The sequence below is a fragment of a genome, unplaced genomic scaffold, assembly GCF_019419815.1.
Source record: "Pyrus x bretschneideri cultivar Hongxiangsu unplaced genomic scaffold, Pyrus_bretschneideri_v1 Contig41, whole genome shotgun sequence".
Classification (NCBI taxonomy): Eukaryota; Viridiplantae; Streptophyta; class Magnoliopsida; order Rosales; family Rosaceae; genus Pyrus; species Pyrus x bretschneideri.
Window position 1 is genome coordinate 988734 of NW_025999735.1, and position 16664 is coordinate 1005397.

At 37.1% G+C, this 16664-nt stretch overlaps 1 protein-coding gene across 1 annotated transcript; it reads left to right on the forward strand.

Annotated features, from left to right (window-relative positions):
- Positions 1-1770: 1770 nt before the first annotated feature.
- Positions 1771-2537, forward strand: LOC103942830. The gene is made up of 2 exons (XM_048566324.1): positions 1771-2182; positions 2299-2537. Exons 1-2 carry the CDS (start codon positions 1771-1773, stop codon positions 2535-2537), a joined length of 651 nt encoding a protein of 216 aa, XP_048422281.1.
- Positions 2538-16664: the final 14127 nt, after the last annotated feature.

Here is a 16664-nt window from a genome sequence, read left to right on the forward strand (position 1 = left end):
TTCACTGTCAAAACATCCAATCTCATGTTCACATTCTTACACTCTTACAAGCCACAACATTTCAAAATTTCTGCAAACGTCCTTCAAGAATATGACATTCCATAAAAATGTACTGAAACCAATGGGGTCAGTGGCCCCATATGAATTGAATTATTAGCAACCGACACTAATTTACAAGGCTGTAGATAATAAAGGTGTGGTTCTCCACTAATTGAGTTAGACAGCACAAGTGCACTTAACAGTCAACTTTCTTCTTCCACGCCATATTAGAGAAAAGCTTCTGTTAGTGGATCAAATACTCATATTAGCAGAGAAACCTCCAACAAATCTTTAATTTCTATCGAAGAACCAGTGCATATATTTCCAGTCTGGATTTAGAAAAATATTGGTTAAAATTAGTAGCAATGGTCTTTGAATTGTAATCGAGTTTTATTTTCATTAGGGTATTGGGATGTTAGTATTGTGGAAAATTAGGATAATTTGAGCTCGTTTGACAAGGATTTCGTAGATTGACTTGTTTGGTTGCTGGGAAAATTTAGAAACTCATATTGGAAGAAAATATGACCTTAATCTCTGAGTCTGGACTACTTTGCTATGTTTCTCTGCTAATTTCTTGGCTAAACTAGTGACTTTGATGCATTTATGTTCAACTTCGTATTTTCCAATGACGTGAAAGACTTGAGTAGCTTTTGATAAATAATTTTGGGTTAAAAGTGATATGGGAAAGTTTGTTAAAAAAAAAAAAAGAGGAAACTTGAACTAGGTCCAATTTTATAGCCCAACATTAGGATTAGTCCAATTTTTAGTTACTTTTGACTTAGCTCCAATAACTAGAATTCCATGTCAGCAATTTTTCTGATTAGGTTGATTTTTTTGCATTGTTATTACTATTTTACCCTCCTATAGATTTTGCACGTTCTCCATATATTTCCCACATTTTAAATTTTTATCAGAATTCAAATTCATTGTTCAGTGGTCTTTCATCTTTCTCCCGGATTTCTTGATAACAATTTTTGAATTTGAATTTCTTATCAATCTATTTTTAAGGAAGGCTTAATCACTTTTAACTCTCTATAACTTTCTATACAAATTACATGTGTTTATACGTGCAGATTTCTTCAGGAGACCTATTCTCTAGGTACCATTTTTATGATCGTGTATTTCCTTCGTGGTTTGTCGATACTTAACCTTCTCCATCTATCAAAGGACTAAAACACAGCAGATTGAATGCCAATTAACTTTCAAGTCAGGTATATTATAATTGTTTTCCACTTTATTGTTGTTTGCGAATTCAAAACATGAAGACTTTATCCTAATCCCCCTAATCCCTTTCCATCATCTCTCATTGATATGCTTCTTTCTCTTTTTATTAAAAAAAAAAAAAAAACCAATGCACAGAAGGTGTTTGATGTTATGCCTCTTTGAATAATGTACTCCTTAATTTCCCGTAGAAATTTATTGTTCTCTTATTGTCACTATCCTTGTCACTTATTCTAGATTTCGAGCCGCTTGATGATAGCAAAAGGAAGAAATTCATTGTGATTGGAGTTGTTTAAGCATTATTCCTCATTTTCTTGATTTTGGGCATTCCTTGGTGGAAAGGCTGTTTCAGAAGCAGAGATATTGCTTCCCCAAGGTCGTACGGTTACGTTCGTATCAGACCGCAATAGAGGTTTACTTGAAGTTGTTTCCACCGTTTTTCCAGAAGCACCACATGCATTTTGCATGTTTCATTTGAAATTGAATATACAAAGTAAATATCCAAAGCAGATGGGTTCTGGTTATGGTGAAGTCGTTGCTAACCTGTTCCAAAAATGTTGTTACACCCCATCCCAACTTGTGTTCGATCAGGAAATGAAAACTCTCATCAAGGATGGTGGTACAATAATTCATAAATATTTGCAAAACACACCCAAAGAAAACTGGTCCAATGCACACTTCAGGGGGAAAATATATGGTAAGATGTGCTCTAATATTGCAGAATCCTTCAATTCTTCGATTTTGGATGAACGCAAGATGCCAACTTACCAAATGATTGATAACATACGTGTGAAGTTGATGGAGATGAGTTCTGATAGGCAACGTGAAGCCGAAATATGGACCCCACCAATATGCCCAACAATGGATGACGAAATGATGAAAATGGTTGAAGTTGGAAGACATTGGAACGTGTGTCGTTCAAGTGAACATATTTTTGAAGTCAGAGATGAGTATTCTGTCATGGTGGACTTACAAAGTCATACTTGTTTTGTTATCAATGGCAAATTAAAGGGTTCCCTTGTGCATATGCTTTGGCAGCTATTTTGAAAGATGGAGGTAACCCATATGATTATGTCGAAGATTATTTCACAACAGATTTCTATAAGTCTTCTTATTCATATCCCATCATTCCTGTACTTGATATTGAAAAGGATGAACAATCTATGAGTCAGGAGTTTGTGATAGAACCCCCATTGACAAAGAGGCCCCCAGATAGACCAAAAGTTAAAAGACTAAAATCTATTGGGGAAGAAACACGCAACAACCGGAAAACTTGAGACGCCCCTATTTGACATACATCTCCATTGCCATTTGGATTTTTTTTTTTTTCAAATATATGAACACATGTTTATTTTTTTTATTTTTTTTATTCATGTAATAAAATGATGCCTTCGACTTTTTAGTTTACTCATATTCTTCTTTTTTCCATTATCTACTTACATGTCATATGACTTATGCAATCTGTGAAGATTATATATTTATTATGCTTTCATTACTAAACCTTCCAAATCAAACCTATATATAACAAGCAGCCATAAGATGTTAAATTTTATCCTACCTATCAATTTGGCTTACAATATAAGCTACCTATCCTTGTAGAATATGATTTTTACATTCACCATTAGTTGGACAACTATATTACTTTTTGTGACGGTTTTAAACTACCTAACATGTAGGAAAATTACCGACAATCATTTTTTATCAACAATTTGAAAGTACCTATTCTTATATAATTAGAAAGTACATTTACGAACTATGTCCAGATAATGACAAAATAACATTATCTGAGATTACAAACAAATCTTATTGTGCAATCAATAAAAGGAAACATGAAGAATATCCCCTTTCAATTAAAATTGAAATTAAAACACTTAAATGAAACAAAAACTCAAATTTCGCTTAACATCTTTATCCTACTCTTCCTTTTCCCAGCTACCATCTCCCTTGTTTATGAATCTACAAAGGACATGTGCTCTCATATTCTTCATCGCCTCTGCCGAAAAGACACCTTCGACTAATTCTCCATCAGCTTTTTGTTGTGCAATATACATCACAGCAACTCCACAGTCATAACTGTTTAACAAAAAAAAAGGGGTATGAACTTAAATATTACATTCTATCACCAAGAAACCAACAAATAGGCATAATACATATGAAATTAACACTTACATGTTAGGAAATTATTGTGAGCATGATATGTTTGCTTTCAGTGGATACTCAACATTAGTTTGCCTCAACCACATGAGAAATTCTCTGTCATCATTGCTAAGCATGTACAACAACGTCTGTACCTTATCACCTTTCATGATATGTTTGCAAATAGAGTTCTCATTGAGCTTTCTTGAAATACTATCTTTCATGTGCTTAAAGGAGTTAGAAATTTTCACATGCTACAAAAAAATTAATAAAATAAAAAAAGAACACATTACAAAGTTAGTGTGTGAAATAAAATTTGAAGGATAAGAGGTATACTACATAGTTATCAACTTACCAATTTTTTAGCCACTTCGAAACAAGGATCCACATACATATTCAACTTAGTTTGTAATGTGTTGTAATGTTCCCACCATCCACTTTGTTTGTTGAACACAAGCAAAGTATAATGCTTTCCTTTGAAATGGTTAATCGGAAAGAAAACATAGTCGTTCTCCCGCACTTTTTTCAATAGAAGTTCAAGATAAATATATATTCTCACTGCAGAATTCGATTCATCCACAATATCCTACAAGCCAACACGGATTAGAAGCACACTAGCCAAAAAGTAATATACCAGTACAACTAATTATGATGTAAAAATCATATTCTACAAGGGCAGGTAGAAGATTCTCTAGATTAATGCTAGAAGATCAGAATAAAAATGGATTACTGTGTTACAAGGGCAGGTAGTTTATATTTACCACAGATACTAATAAAAATGGATTAGAAAAAAATAATAAAAATCAACATTTGACAATTACACTACTCATCACTAAATAGCATTGGTTTTTCTAAATCGAGGGAGTGTAATACCTGTTATCCAGATAACGAACACTGCAAAAACAAAGCCCAAATCACAAAAACCAAAATATTAGAAAAACATAACCATATGAGCATGTGTGAAACTGAAATCTTCCGAGAAGTTACAATACCTGTTCTACAGGTATACCTATAGATTTGGATGTCTTTAAACTACCTAACATGTAGGAAAATTACTGACAACCATTTTTTATCAAGAATTTGAAAGTACCTATCCTTATACAATTAGAAAGTACATTTACGAACTATGTCCAGATAATAACAAAATAACATTATCTGAGATTACAAACAAATCTTATTGTGCAATCAATAAAGGGAAACATGAAGAATATCCCCTTTCAATTGAAATTGAAATTAAAAAACAGATACGACAAAGCATATCTCAATTCACATAACACCCAAACTTATCTAGCAGACAATGAATTCGGATGGATTGGAGAAGTTACAATACCTGTTCTCCAAGTATACCGGGAAGCCAGAACCAGATCTTCGCCTATTCTATTTTCATCATATACTGGGAGAAATTTTATAGCTTTCATAGCTTCATACGGATTTAGGATTCAAAACAAGGTTTCCGCTGGACACGGACGCAAACCAATTTGAAAGATGGGAGGATAAGGTTTTTGAATAAACAAACAGATTAACCTGCAAGGACCTGATAAAGGGGTCTAATGGCAATTATTGTAATTTTGTTGGTAAATTATGTGCATTTTAATTGCTGACATGGGTGATTGTTGTACTTACTAGCCCCCACTTATGCTTATGTAATATAAGTGGATTCCATTCAAAATAGGCTTATAAAATTAGACCCATATCAAAAGACCCAAAAAAAAAAACTGTGAATTGAGGTGTATTTAGAATTTTGTTTTATTTTTAAAATCTATGAGGTCATAATTATCATTGCATTTTAGGGTATATAAGTAATTTAATATTAAATTTTAATGTGTAGTATTTTCAACATTTTGTGGGTGTTAATAATCAAGACGTTGTTTCTAATTTGCATGACTTAACAAATAGACTAATTAGAGCATTACTTGACTTGACATTTCCAAGCTAAGCTTGAAGCTACTGCAAAGAAAGATAACAGCTCATCCTGCCTGCGTGTATTCATCTGATATGTTTTCAACTGCATATTATTCCAAGAACATGAAGGGTTAATTACGCCTTCAGAATTCCTATATTCCTACTCCATAATTCTGTTCACACTTTCGTTTTTATGTTTTCTCTGATTTTAATTGAGCTTGTGTTGATCCTAAAAACTACCAAGCCTACGTGGCATGCATGCCGAGTAACTAATAAGCTAACTACGTCATTCGATTATGTGCAGGGCGTGCCAACTCAACGGCTGAGCTCGACCAGGGAGTAAAATGTGTTGTTGCGTTGAGTGCGTTGCTGACTTCTTGATCATGCGATTGCGGCCGAGGAAGGAACACGTCTCGGCCTTTGGGTTCTAGAGCCTGAAGACAAGGCTACTAGTCTTGCGAAGTTCACAGGCCGTTGGTGCCGGGTTTGGTCACAGTGATTATATTTGTAAGAGTAGAAGCACGCCGAACTGATACCAAACTATACGGACACAAGTACTCGAAAGAGATGTATGTCTTGATGGTAAATGTGATTCGGCCGTCAGAATGTCGAACTCTAAAACTTACTTGTGAGTATCCAATCATAAAACAACTCGGCTCTCAATGTGACGAACCTAATAACCTATAACACCTCACTTCACCGAGAAAGTTGATGAGATGACCTCTACCAACAAGGATTTGGAAATCCTTGTCGACCGAGACTTGGATAAATAACTAGTCGGCCTCTAAGCAGTGTTGTTTATCCAAACCGAATGAGCTCCTTGATCGGCTGATTCTACGGCTCTGGTGTTGTTTATCCAAACTGAAGATGTTGCCAATTGCCTTTACAGTGCTGTTTATCCAAACTAAAGATGTGTTGGCGGGAAAAAGGAAAATAAAAATCTTAAGGTTGTTGAGAGGTTTCGTGTAGAGCGAAAGTTTGCGCAGGGCAATTTGTGTATTAAATTGGAGGGGGTTTGAATGTTGCACTCCCTTCTCTATTTATAGTAGCGGCCTTCCTCATGGCCGAGTTAGAATTGCATTTGGACTAAAACTCCTTCACCCAACACAATTAGGTCTCAGCTAATCCTAACTCCAATAGGACTTTGAACCAAGCTCCCTAGTGATCCAGGTTCATCTCCTAATCTGAAGCATCCTTAGCCTCTAAGACCCCTTGTTGTACTAGGATTCGACCTCCTCGTCTTTATCTAGCCCAATACTTCTTATAACAGGATTCAGCTGATCCACGTTGGGCGGCCCACAAGAAAATTCCAGACAAATCCTTTTAGACCGAGGATCAACCAAGGCTCGGCCCAACATGTCATTTTAGGCCTAAACAACTTGTTAGAAGAAAATAAAGAATTACATAACGTCCTCTGTTCTTACTTGTTTAAGCTTCCTATTCCAAGGAATTCGATTAGGTATGTCCTTCGATTTCCTTCTTTGATTTCATTATGTGTTTTACTTCTCAAACTGTCATTTCAAGGATTGATGCGTCTTTATATTTTCTGTATAATATTCATGGGAAATGTTTTATTAGTCACTTGGTAATTTTAATTCGAAATATTCCTTTGGTCTCCTCATGCAGCTCTCTCCTCTCTATGAAATCTGATTGAAGATTTCTGGAAATATTCCTCATCATTTTTTAGGACGTATTGCTGGATCTGTGTGATTGAAGATCTGGTTGGCTCATTCATCTAATATTCATGTATGGAAAAAGGAAAACCCTAGTTCTGTATGCAAAAACCAATCGGTTTCTTTGCATTTTGGCGTATTTTTTTCCTTCTTCGGTTTCTCTACCCTTTTTTCAATCTCCTTTCTTCCGCTTTTTTTTTTTTAATTAATTTTTTTGGTCTGTTCTGTAGAAGGTAGTGTTCGGTATAGCTGAAAGAAGAATACGATAATTGGCGCCCCGGATGTTCACCACTTGTCAATGTAGTGAAGGAAATTACATAATCAAATTCTAATGTTGTTAGACTATTGATTACTATATTGTAATGTCAAAGGACTAATAATGCTACCAAACACAAATTCTAAAATGAATATGCGAAAGGTAGGATTTCCTAGCTTGGAGCATGAGTACATATGGGACTTACCTAAGTTGAAGACAATATTCCACAACCAACTTCATCCAGATTCTTTTGGGAGGCTTAGTATTATAGATGCCACAGTCTGATAAATATTTTTGGGCCAAGTATCATGGGAAGATTGAATGCTCTAGACACCTTAGAAACACAAGAGTGCTATGTCACTACAAATGGTATATATTACACGTCATCTACCACTCAGTTGATGTTTTTGAGTGCCCAAATCTAAACTCAATTGATATAGACTCATGTGATAGTTTGAAAAATATCTTTCCCGCCTCAGTGGCCAAAGATCTTAAGCAACTAAGCAAATTCAAGGATGAGAATTGTGGTTTAACGGAGGAAATTGTCACGAAGAAAGAAGTATAAAAAAACGACCTATGCGGAGTTTGAGTTCCCTAAGGTAACATTTATAACATTTCATAATCTGTCCTAACTTGGGAGTTTCTATCCAGGACTGCATGTTTCTAATTGGCCATTGCTTAACAGATTAAATTTCAAGGAATGTGGTTGTGTGGAGATTTTTGCTCCCGAATTTTCAAGATCAAGGCAAGCTTGAGTTAGGCCACCCAAGATCAATGAAACAACCTTTCTTTTTAATTGTGAAGGTAACTACAAGTACACAACTCTTTTCATAATCGAAATATTTATGTGATTTTTAGATACTAGTTAAACATACACCATCAGGTAAGTACATTAGCCACTCAGTACTACGGTATGGTGGTATTCCTCTTCACTTGGAAGTGAGAGGTCTTAGGTTCGAATCTCGTGATGGCGAATTTGATACCAAATTAGGTTGCCCATTGTGTGGCTTAGCCGAAATCCCCCTCCCCTTAGTGTAAAAATATCAATGTACTAAAAAAAAGTAAATACATTTATTATAGGGAAGTGTTATTGGCACTCCAAAAATCTCATTCTACACTCCTCACAAGTGTATTTTTCTTTCTAAATATAGAAAGTTTGGAGTGTATTTTTCTTTCTAAATATAGAAAGTTTGGAGTGTAGACTGAGAAACTTGGAGTGTCAATAACAATTTCTTTATTATATTTTTAATATGAAAGTTATTTATGTGGTGTCCAGTTTTAAAAAATATTTTAAAGCATGCCATTACCATTGATTATATTTAAGGGCAAGTCATTCCTCAACTTGGAATGTTCAATGCTGGATAAGAACACGGTGATTTGGTGTGAACCTTACGGTATACTGTTAGTGTAGTATCTCACTCTCGCTCAACCAGATATTGCCTGTGCCATCAATCATATCTCTCAGTTTATGTCTTGACCCACTCAGACTCATCTTATTGCAGCTAAGCGCATTCTCATTCTCCGATATATAAAAGGCACTCTTGATTATGGGCTTCCCTTTCGTCGCTCATCTGGTTCAGCTCTCATTCGTGGCTATTCTGATGCTGATTGGCTGGGTGTTTGGACACTTGTCGATCCACTTTGTGATTTCTAGTTTTTAATGGTCCTAATTTGATCTTGTGGAGCTCCACCAAGCAATCAATTGTCTCTCGCTCCAGTGCCGAGTCTATTTGGCTTTCTTATGTACTTTGTGAGCTTTGTTTCCCAGTTCTTTCCACTATCATTTGTATTGTGATAACCTAAGTACTACATACATGGCTGCTAATCCTGTATTTCATGCTTAGACGAAGCACATTGAGCTTGATTATCACTTTGGTCGTGAACGGGTCAAGATGGGCACTCACAAGGTTCAGTTTCTTCCTTTGATTGACCAACCTGCAAATGTTCTCACAAAAGGGCTCTCCAAGCCACGTTTTCACCTGCTACGTTCCAAACCTGTCACTTCTAGACCGCCAAGTTTGCGGGGGGTTGTTACTGTAGGTCAATCTATATAAGATTCTTATTGGGTTAGGTTTTGTAAATCCCTGTGGGCTTAAGATTACTTGTTCTCCAAGAAAGTTAATTAGTATATATTTGTACAACTGTGAATTAATGAAATCAAGGAAATTATAATTGTACATGTACTCCCAGTAGAGTTGTTGAGCAAACTAAAAGAAATTTATTTTGCTACTTCACATCCCAAGTCATATGTTATCCTTGAAAATTTACTAGAATCTTGATAAGCTCCGTGTGTTCTCTGCTCTTTGGAAAGAATTACACAAAGTTGAGACCCTCCCACATATAAAGGATATATATGTGGCTCAGAGAAAAGCCAAAGCTAATACATTTAGGAAAGGAAAACTCCCGACCAGGGGGCCCTGTTTTTCCAAACTTGGAAGTTCTATTCCTGATCGTAAGTGACAGATTAGAGAATCTAACATAACCTTTAATATCCTTTCGAAATCTAACCACTTTGGGTATAGGGGATTGTCACGGACCGCAATACTCAATACCTTATTCTGTGGCTGAGAATTTGCAGCAACTCAAGTGGTTGCAAGTTGAGTCATGTGAAAGAATGGTAGAAATAGTAGCGTGAAACGGAGATGATCCAGAAAATGAGACTACTTTCAATTGCTTGCAACATTTAAAACTTTCTGGTCCACCAAAACTGCAAGGATTTTGCACGAGAAACTTTGACTGCCGAGGACTGCTAGCTGATCAAGTTAAAGATTTCTCCTAATTAAGCATCTATTAATTTCACTCTCCAATTTTTCAGCTTTTCCTAAAGCTTAAACCGTCAGATTTAAAAGTCTAATTTATTCATCTCACACATAGTTCTTCAGTCAGATTTCATATTGAACAGTGTGTGTTTATTTGTACTCCTCAACTAATTATATATTTGTACAGGAGCAGCTGATGATTGCGGATACAAATGTAGATGTTACAATTGCAACACTCTCTTCTAAGAGGGAATCCTCATCTTTTGGATGGCTTGCCAAGTTTTTATGCGTGTGTGCGATTGCATATTTGTGTGTTTTTTATTTCTTCCTTTTGTTTTTCCTTTTAAAGAAAGAAATATCAGCCTGGAAAGCAGACTAGAAGGCCCTCTGATCGGTTGGACTACACAACACATTCCCCAGAAATCACATTGGTGCGTCCAAATTTTTGGATGGAGACAAGTACGCTACTTGGAGTCGTGCTATGACTATTAGTCATAGTTCCAAGAACAAGATGGGCACCACTATAATTGTCTGCAACCGCCTTATCGGATGTAAGCTTGCAAGCTTCCGCCTCAAGGGAGAAGCCTTGATTGTGTGATTTCTGTTGGCTTAGTTCAAGCCTTGGTTATATTAGGCTATCTCCAACCGAGCCAGCCAAAGGGTTATAGGTCATAATATAGCCCGTTTTGACACAAAACGCATCTCCAATGGAGGGCTGGGCTAAAAAAATTAGGACATACCGGGCCAAAATATAGCCAAATGGCCAGAAGGCTGGCCAAACATAGCCAGCCAGCCAACCCTGAAAGTTGGGCTTAGCTATGCTGCTAGCTGACGTCATATAGTCTTTTTATTTATTTTTTTTTTTAAAACAAAATTTAAAAATATCTAAGTTATTTCTACATCATTTCTCACATTCTTTTCATCTTTCCAAACTATCTTTCCTCATTTTAAAGCATGTTTGTTTGCCCTCCTTAGCCCTCACTGGATTGGACTAGACTAACATCTAGTCTACTTCTGTGTTTGTTAGTATCAGGGATTAGCATTAGTGGGACTAGGAGGGACTTGCGTTCACTAAAGGGTCTTAGCAAGACCCTCCAAAAATAGCCGGACTGCTAAGACCAGCTTCGTTCGCTCCTCTAATCCTCTGCGAGCTTCGTCGATCTCGCCCTTCTTGCTTTTAGACCCATGGATCTCGTCCTTCGCACATCAACAGCAACAGCAGTCTCACATTGCAGATGCAAGACGGCGATCTCACACTGCAAAATCAAGACAACAATCTAAACCATATGCTTCGACTGTAGACCAAACATCTCAACCTTTCGAAGAATTTACAAACACGAAAAAATGAATAGAGAAATTGACGAAGCAAATCAAATCAAGGGCAGATATAGGCTTTCCTAAAGCTCATATATGTTGAAAATGGAGATAAAATGCTACTAAAATAAATGATTGAATAAAAGAAACATCTCAACATTTCAACAGCAACGATTGAAGGAACAAAGCCAGGCAGTAATAACTTGATCAGAGAGAGAAATAACCCATCAACTTGTTTCTAGGGAATGTGAAATTTTGCAGAAATTTTTTGCAAAAAGTAGTTTTGAAGGATCTGATGACACGCCCCGACCCCGATATTCCCCGAATACCAGGATAGGCACGTGCTGGCCGACACCCGAAGGTGATGAAAGCCATTTATTAAGTGCAAATGCTGAAAACAAGGGATAAATAAGGTTTATAAATATAAAAGAATAATTAATATGCAAATAAGGACCGTGTTCAGAGCACACCTCTAATCTAGAACACTAAAAGAAAATAATGTAAAATTGAATGAAACAAAGGAATGGGTCCTACACCGAGAGGACTCGAAGATGCCGATGCGGAAGTACCTGGACGTCGGGATTGTATGCCTCGATTCTAAGTCCTGAAGGGGGCGCAAAACAAACATGAGTGGACCAAGTTGATATATATATATATATAATAAAACAGTTATCAACGTACTAACCCCCAGGTTTTATGAAAACACAAATATAATGATAAACATAGGTTTTCCGAAACCTAGCATGTCGTGCAATGCCTCAAATCATCAATCGCATAAATAATAATCACTAGTGAATGTCCGATATAACAATTCAGGCCCCATGCCGGCTCCCCGTCTCTGAGCACACAGTCAGAGGAAAATGCACTTCAGGCCCCTTGCCGGTTCCCCGTCTCTGAGCAGACAGTCAGAGGAAAGCACACTTCAGGCCCTATGCCAACACCAAACCGTCGCCCGGGACGGACCGGATCTATCCCTACGTCCCGTAGCGGAAAGGACCACTAGGTAAGTACAAAACCAGTGAACATACGTATATTGAAAATCAACTTCATAGTATAAAGTCATCCATCATCTATACTATAAAGAGGTGTTCTAAACATATTCTAAATATCATATCGTCATCCATCAGATATGCTATAAGAACATGGGTTATAGGAAAAATAGTAATAATTCAAACTAGCCTTAGTAAGCATGTTATCTCAAAACGTTTTATAAAACATAATCGTAAAGTCATGCTTTTCTGTGTATGTAATTCTACCATTAAAACATGCATTTTCAGAAGGGGTCCACTCACAGTACTTCGCCGTCGAAAAGCCACGCCACCTAGCGAAGAAGGAAACGCCACAGATAATCGCCCCTAAGCACATAAAGGGTACATTTAGTCAAACTCTACTCAAACGATTGAATTTGGGAAAACGGACATCGGAAACGGGTTCAGGACGTCGAAATTAGCCTAGGAGGGGTCCCGCACGAAAACCCAAAAAGTCAACGGTCAAAGTCAACGTTGACCTGTCAAAGTTAAAGTCAACGCTGACCGTTGACCCTGTCAACGGTCTGACCGGGTCAAAGTCAACGGGTCGGGTCTACGGGTACGGTATACGGGTCTACGGGTACGGGTCATGGGTCACGGGTCAGGTTTTAGGGTTTTGGGTTTTGGGTTTTGGGCTAACAGAAAATGGGTTTGGGTTAAAAGGGGAAATGGGTTTGGGCTGCAACCAAGGCCCTAAGGCCTTTTGGGTTTTTAAAATGAAATAACTAAAAATAAAAAAGGAAAGGGTAAGGGTATTGGGCCAAAGACCCAAGTTAGGCCTAAGGCCCGCGGGGAAACAGAATGGCCCGAAGGCCTGGGTGCCCGGAGAAGACCACCGGAGTTCGTCCGGAAAGTTCCCAAGCTCCGTTGGAGCTCACAACTCAACAAAAACATGTCATTCAATATACCAAATTGAAGCCCCGAAGGTAAGGAATCGAAATATACCCTTGGTTCCCGTCATCGTGGTCGGAGTTGGCCGGAAAACAGTCTGGAAGCCACGGGTGTCCGCCGGAAACTGGGTAAGATTCAAATGAGTATAACTTCTTCAATACTCAATGAAATTAGGTGAAACAAAAAGGAAAGTTGTAGTACCCAGCGAGACGAAGAGATTGATACCTCGCACGCCGGCCAACTCGCACGCCGGCCAACTCGCCGGAAAACTGGGAAATGTCTCCGAGGTGATTTCTTCGTGGTTTGACGTCCAAAACACAACCACGGGGTTAGAAAAGAGTTATAGGTGTGGGCATGGTTGTGTGTGTGTGTGTGTTCTTGTCGAAGGAAGGAGCACCGAGAGGGAGAGAAAGACAGAGAGAAAGAAAGAGAGAAGAGAGAAGAGAGACTTTTCAGAAAAGAAAGGGAAAGGGAAAGGGAAACGGGGGACAAAAACAGGGGGTGGGCCCTTGGGCACACCATTTAAGACTTAAAAACAATTTTAAAAAGGAAGTATCTCCCAAACTTAATGAAAATACAAAAATACCCATTTTCTTCAGTAAATCCCGGGACGGGTTATTACATCTGAAATGCAGAAAAAAAATGGAGAAACAAAGAGAATGTGACGGGGTCAAAGAGGGAGAAAAGTAGGAAGTTTCTAGGGAGAGGGAGAGTTCTTAAGAAAATGAAAACCATTGCATAAGAATAAATTATTAATAAGTATGTATTAAAATATTAATAGATATGTATTAAATAATGTAATATTAAAGTTTGTTATTATTTTGATTTTTAGTCCGACACTGTATCAAACGCTTTACTAAGCTAGTCTAGCTTAGTCTAGTCTAATTCAGTCCAGCTTAGTCCCTGAAGCTAGTCCAGTTCGAGACAATCCAGTGCAACAAACGCATCCTTAATGTCTAAGTTGTTAACATGCAAGTAAAATTAAAATATTTAATAACATGAATTTTTTTTTTTAACAAACAATATTATCTACATTAAGGAGAGGGGGTAGGCTTAGCCTCACAATGAACTAGCAATAATTTGGTTTAAATTTGCCTTTGGCGAAAATCGAACTTAAGACATCTCAGTTACCAGTGAAGAGAAATACCACTAGGCCGTAGTACTAGTGGCCCTCAAAATATGTCTGGAAACCTTATTTTAATATGATAGTTTAATTCAATTAATCGATAAATTAAAGAACAAACTTAAAATAATAAATTATTGAGGGGGCTAATTAGCCCCCTTCAGTTGGAGATTATATATATATATATATGTGTGTGTGTGTATATATATATATATATCTGACACTTTAAAAAAGAAAAATTTCTTATAAGGCTATAATATGGACGGGGGCTAAATATAACCCCTTCGGTTGGAGATGGCCTTATGTTTGTGTACGATTGCTTGAACCTTTTTGGCTGGCTTTATTTCGGTGGCTAGATCAGGTGCAATGTTCTTTCACAAACGAAATGCACATTGGAGATCCTAGAGGATGCACGCTATTTTGGTGCCAAACCAACGTCATTTCCAATGGAACAAAACTTGTCCCAATTGAAATAGCTCACATCGACCGTATCTGTAAGAAATGAAAAGTTTAAATTTCACAACCCCACTCCAACTAATACCAAAGTCTTTTGTGATAAAACCCCACACCTGACGGAGTGTACATGTGGTAATTACCAAGTTGGAGACAATATCGATGTTGTTAAAAGTGGGTCTTCAGCCCGTCTCTCTGAAAATTTTACGGTCCCTTGTTGGACATGTAATTAAAATTTGTCCTACAAATTCACTTGCAAGAAAGAACAAAACATGAATTTCAAAGTTCGAATCTCTTTAGCAACTCAGTGTAATTCTAAGACGTTTGAATCAAAATTCCAAGAAAAGATGCAAAGAGAAATGAAGACAAGAATTTAAGGGCATGTTTGGTATTAGATTTGGATCCAATATTTTTAACTCAAAAACAAGTTTTGAGTCATAATTTAAAATCTTTGTTTGGTATTTGATTTGAAAACAATTCTCAAAATTCCAACTCAAAAATATTTGAAAACAAAGCCTATTTGTTGAAAACACAAAATGTGTGTTTTTAGACCTTTTTTTTTTATTGGAGATTCAGCCACTCTCGTCTCTCTCTCTAACCATCTCACAGAGGCCTGCACTAGTGTGCATTGCAGTCTGCTTAATTTCTTAACAAAGCTCCACCCCGACTCCTCAAATTTCCAATTGTTGCAGATCTCCAAAGACCCAGTCTACCGTGTCCCGTTGCCAACCCTCTACAAGAACCACACTCGCCAGAACCCTTCTTCTACAGTCTTCGGCCTCATTCCACCCTCATCCTCCTCCTCGCTGACATCTTCTACCATGTGGTTTGCCTTGAATCCCCCAACAACTCAATCGATAGCATCGTGTTCAGAGGATTCAACTTGACGGCGTCGTCTCCTTCTTAGTCATCTCGCTGTAGATCCAGGTCAGTATTTGAGCTCAAAACCCCAGCAAGAAGATCGAAATTTACTGCGAGAAAAAATCCCTCATCAAACCCTTCAACTTAACCTTTTTCTTATTTTTTTGGATTAGTTTAGAGAAGTTGCATACCAAACAAGGTTTTGGATTTAAAATTTTTAAATCAAAACATGTCTTTTTAGAAAAAATCAAAATTTTGAGTTTTGTTCTTAAGTTGAATACCAAACAGGCTCTAAAGTCACATGATTCGAAAAAGCTACTTAAAAAGTTTGGTGACAGGTTTTATTTTTGCCAAGGACATATGATGTAAATCCCTCTTACAAGTCACAACATTTCAAAATTTCTGCAAGTGTCCTTAAAAAATATGACGTTCCATAAAAATGTACTGAAACCAATGGGGTCAATGGCCCCATATGAATTGAATTATTAACAACCGACACTACTTTACAAGACCGGAGAGATAATGAAGGTGTGGTACTCAATTAGATAATAAAGGTGTGGTTCTCCACTAATTGAGTTAGACAGCACAAGTGCACTTGACAGTCAACTTTCTTCTTCCACGCCATATTAGAGAATAAAGGTGTGGTTCTCCACTAATTGAGTTAGACAGCACAAGTGCACTTGACAGTCAACTTTCTTCTTCCACGCCATATTAGAGAAACGAGTGCATTTTTTCTCGCCATTTTAAAGTTGTGATAATATTCATAATTCTATTTATTAATGTTGAATGAATTTAAAATTTTGAGGTTTGTGTATATTTATTACATAAATTTTAAAATTTAAACACATGTAACGCTATAAAAAAGATGATGAGCATCACCATCACTTGATGATGGCGAGCAAAAATTTTACCTTTTAGAGAAAAGCTTCAATTAGTGGATAAAATACCCAGATTAGCCGAGAAACCTCCAAAAATCTTTAATGTCTATCGAGGAACCAGTGCATATAT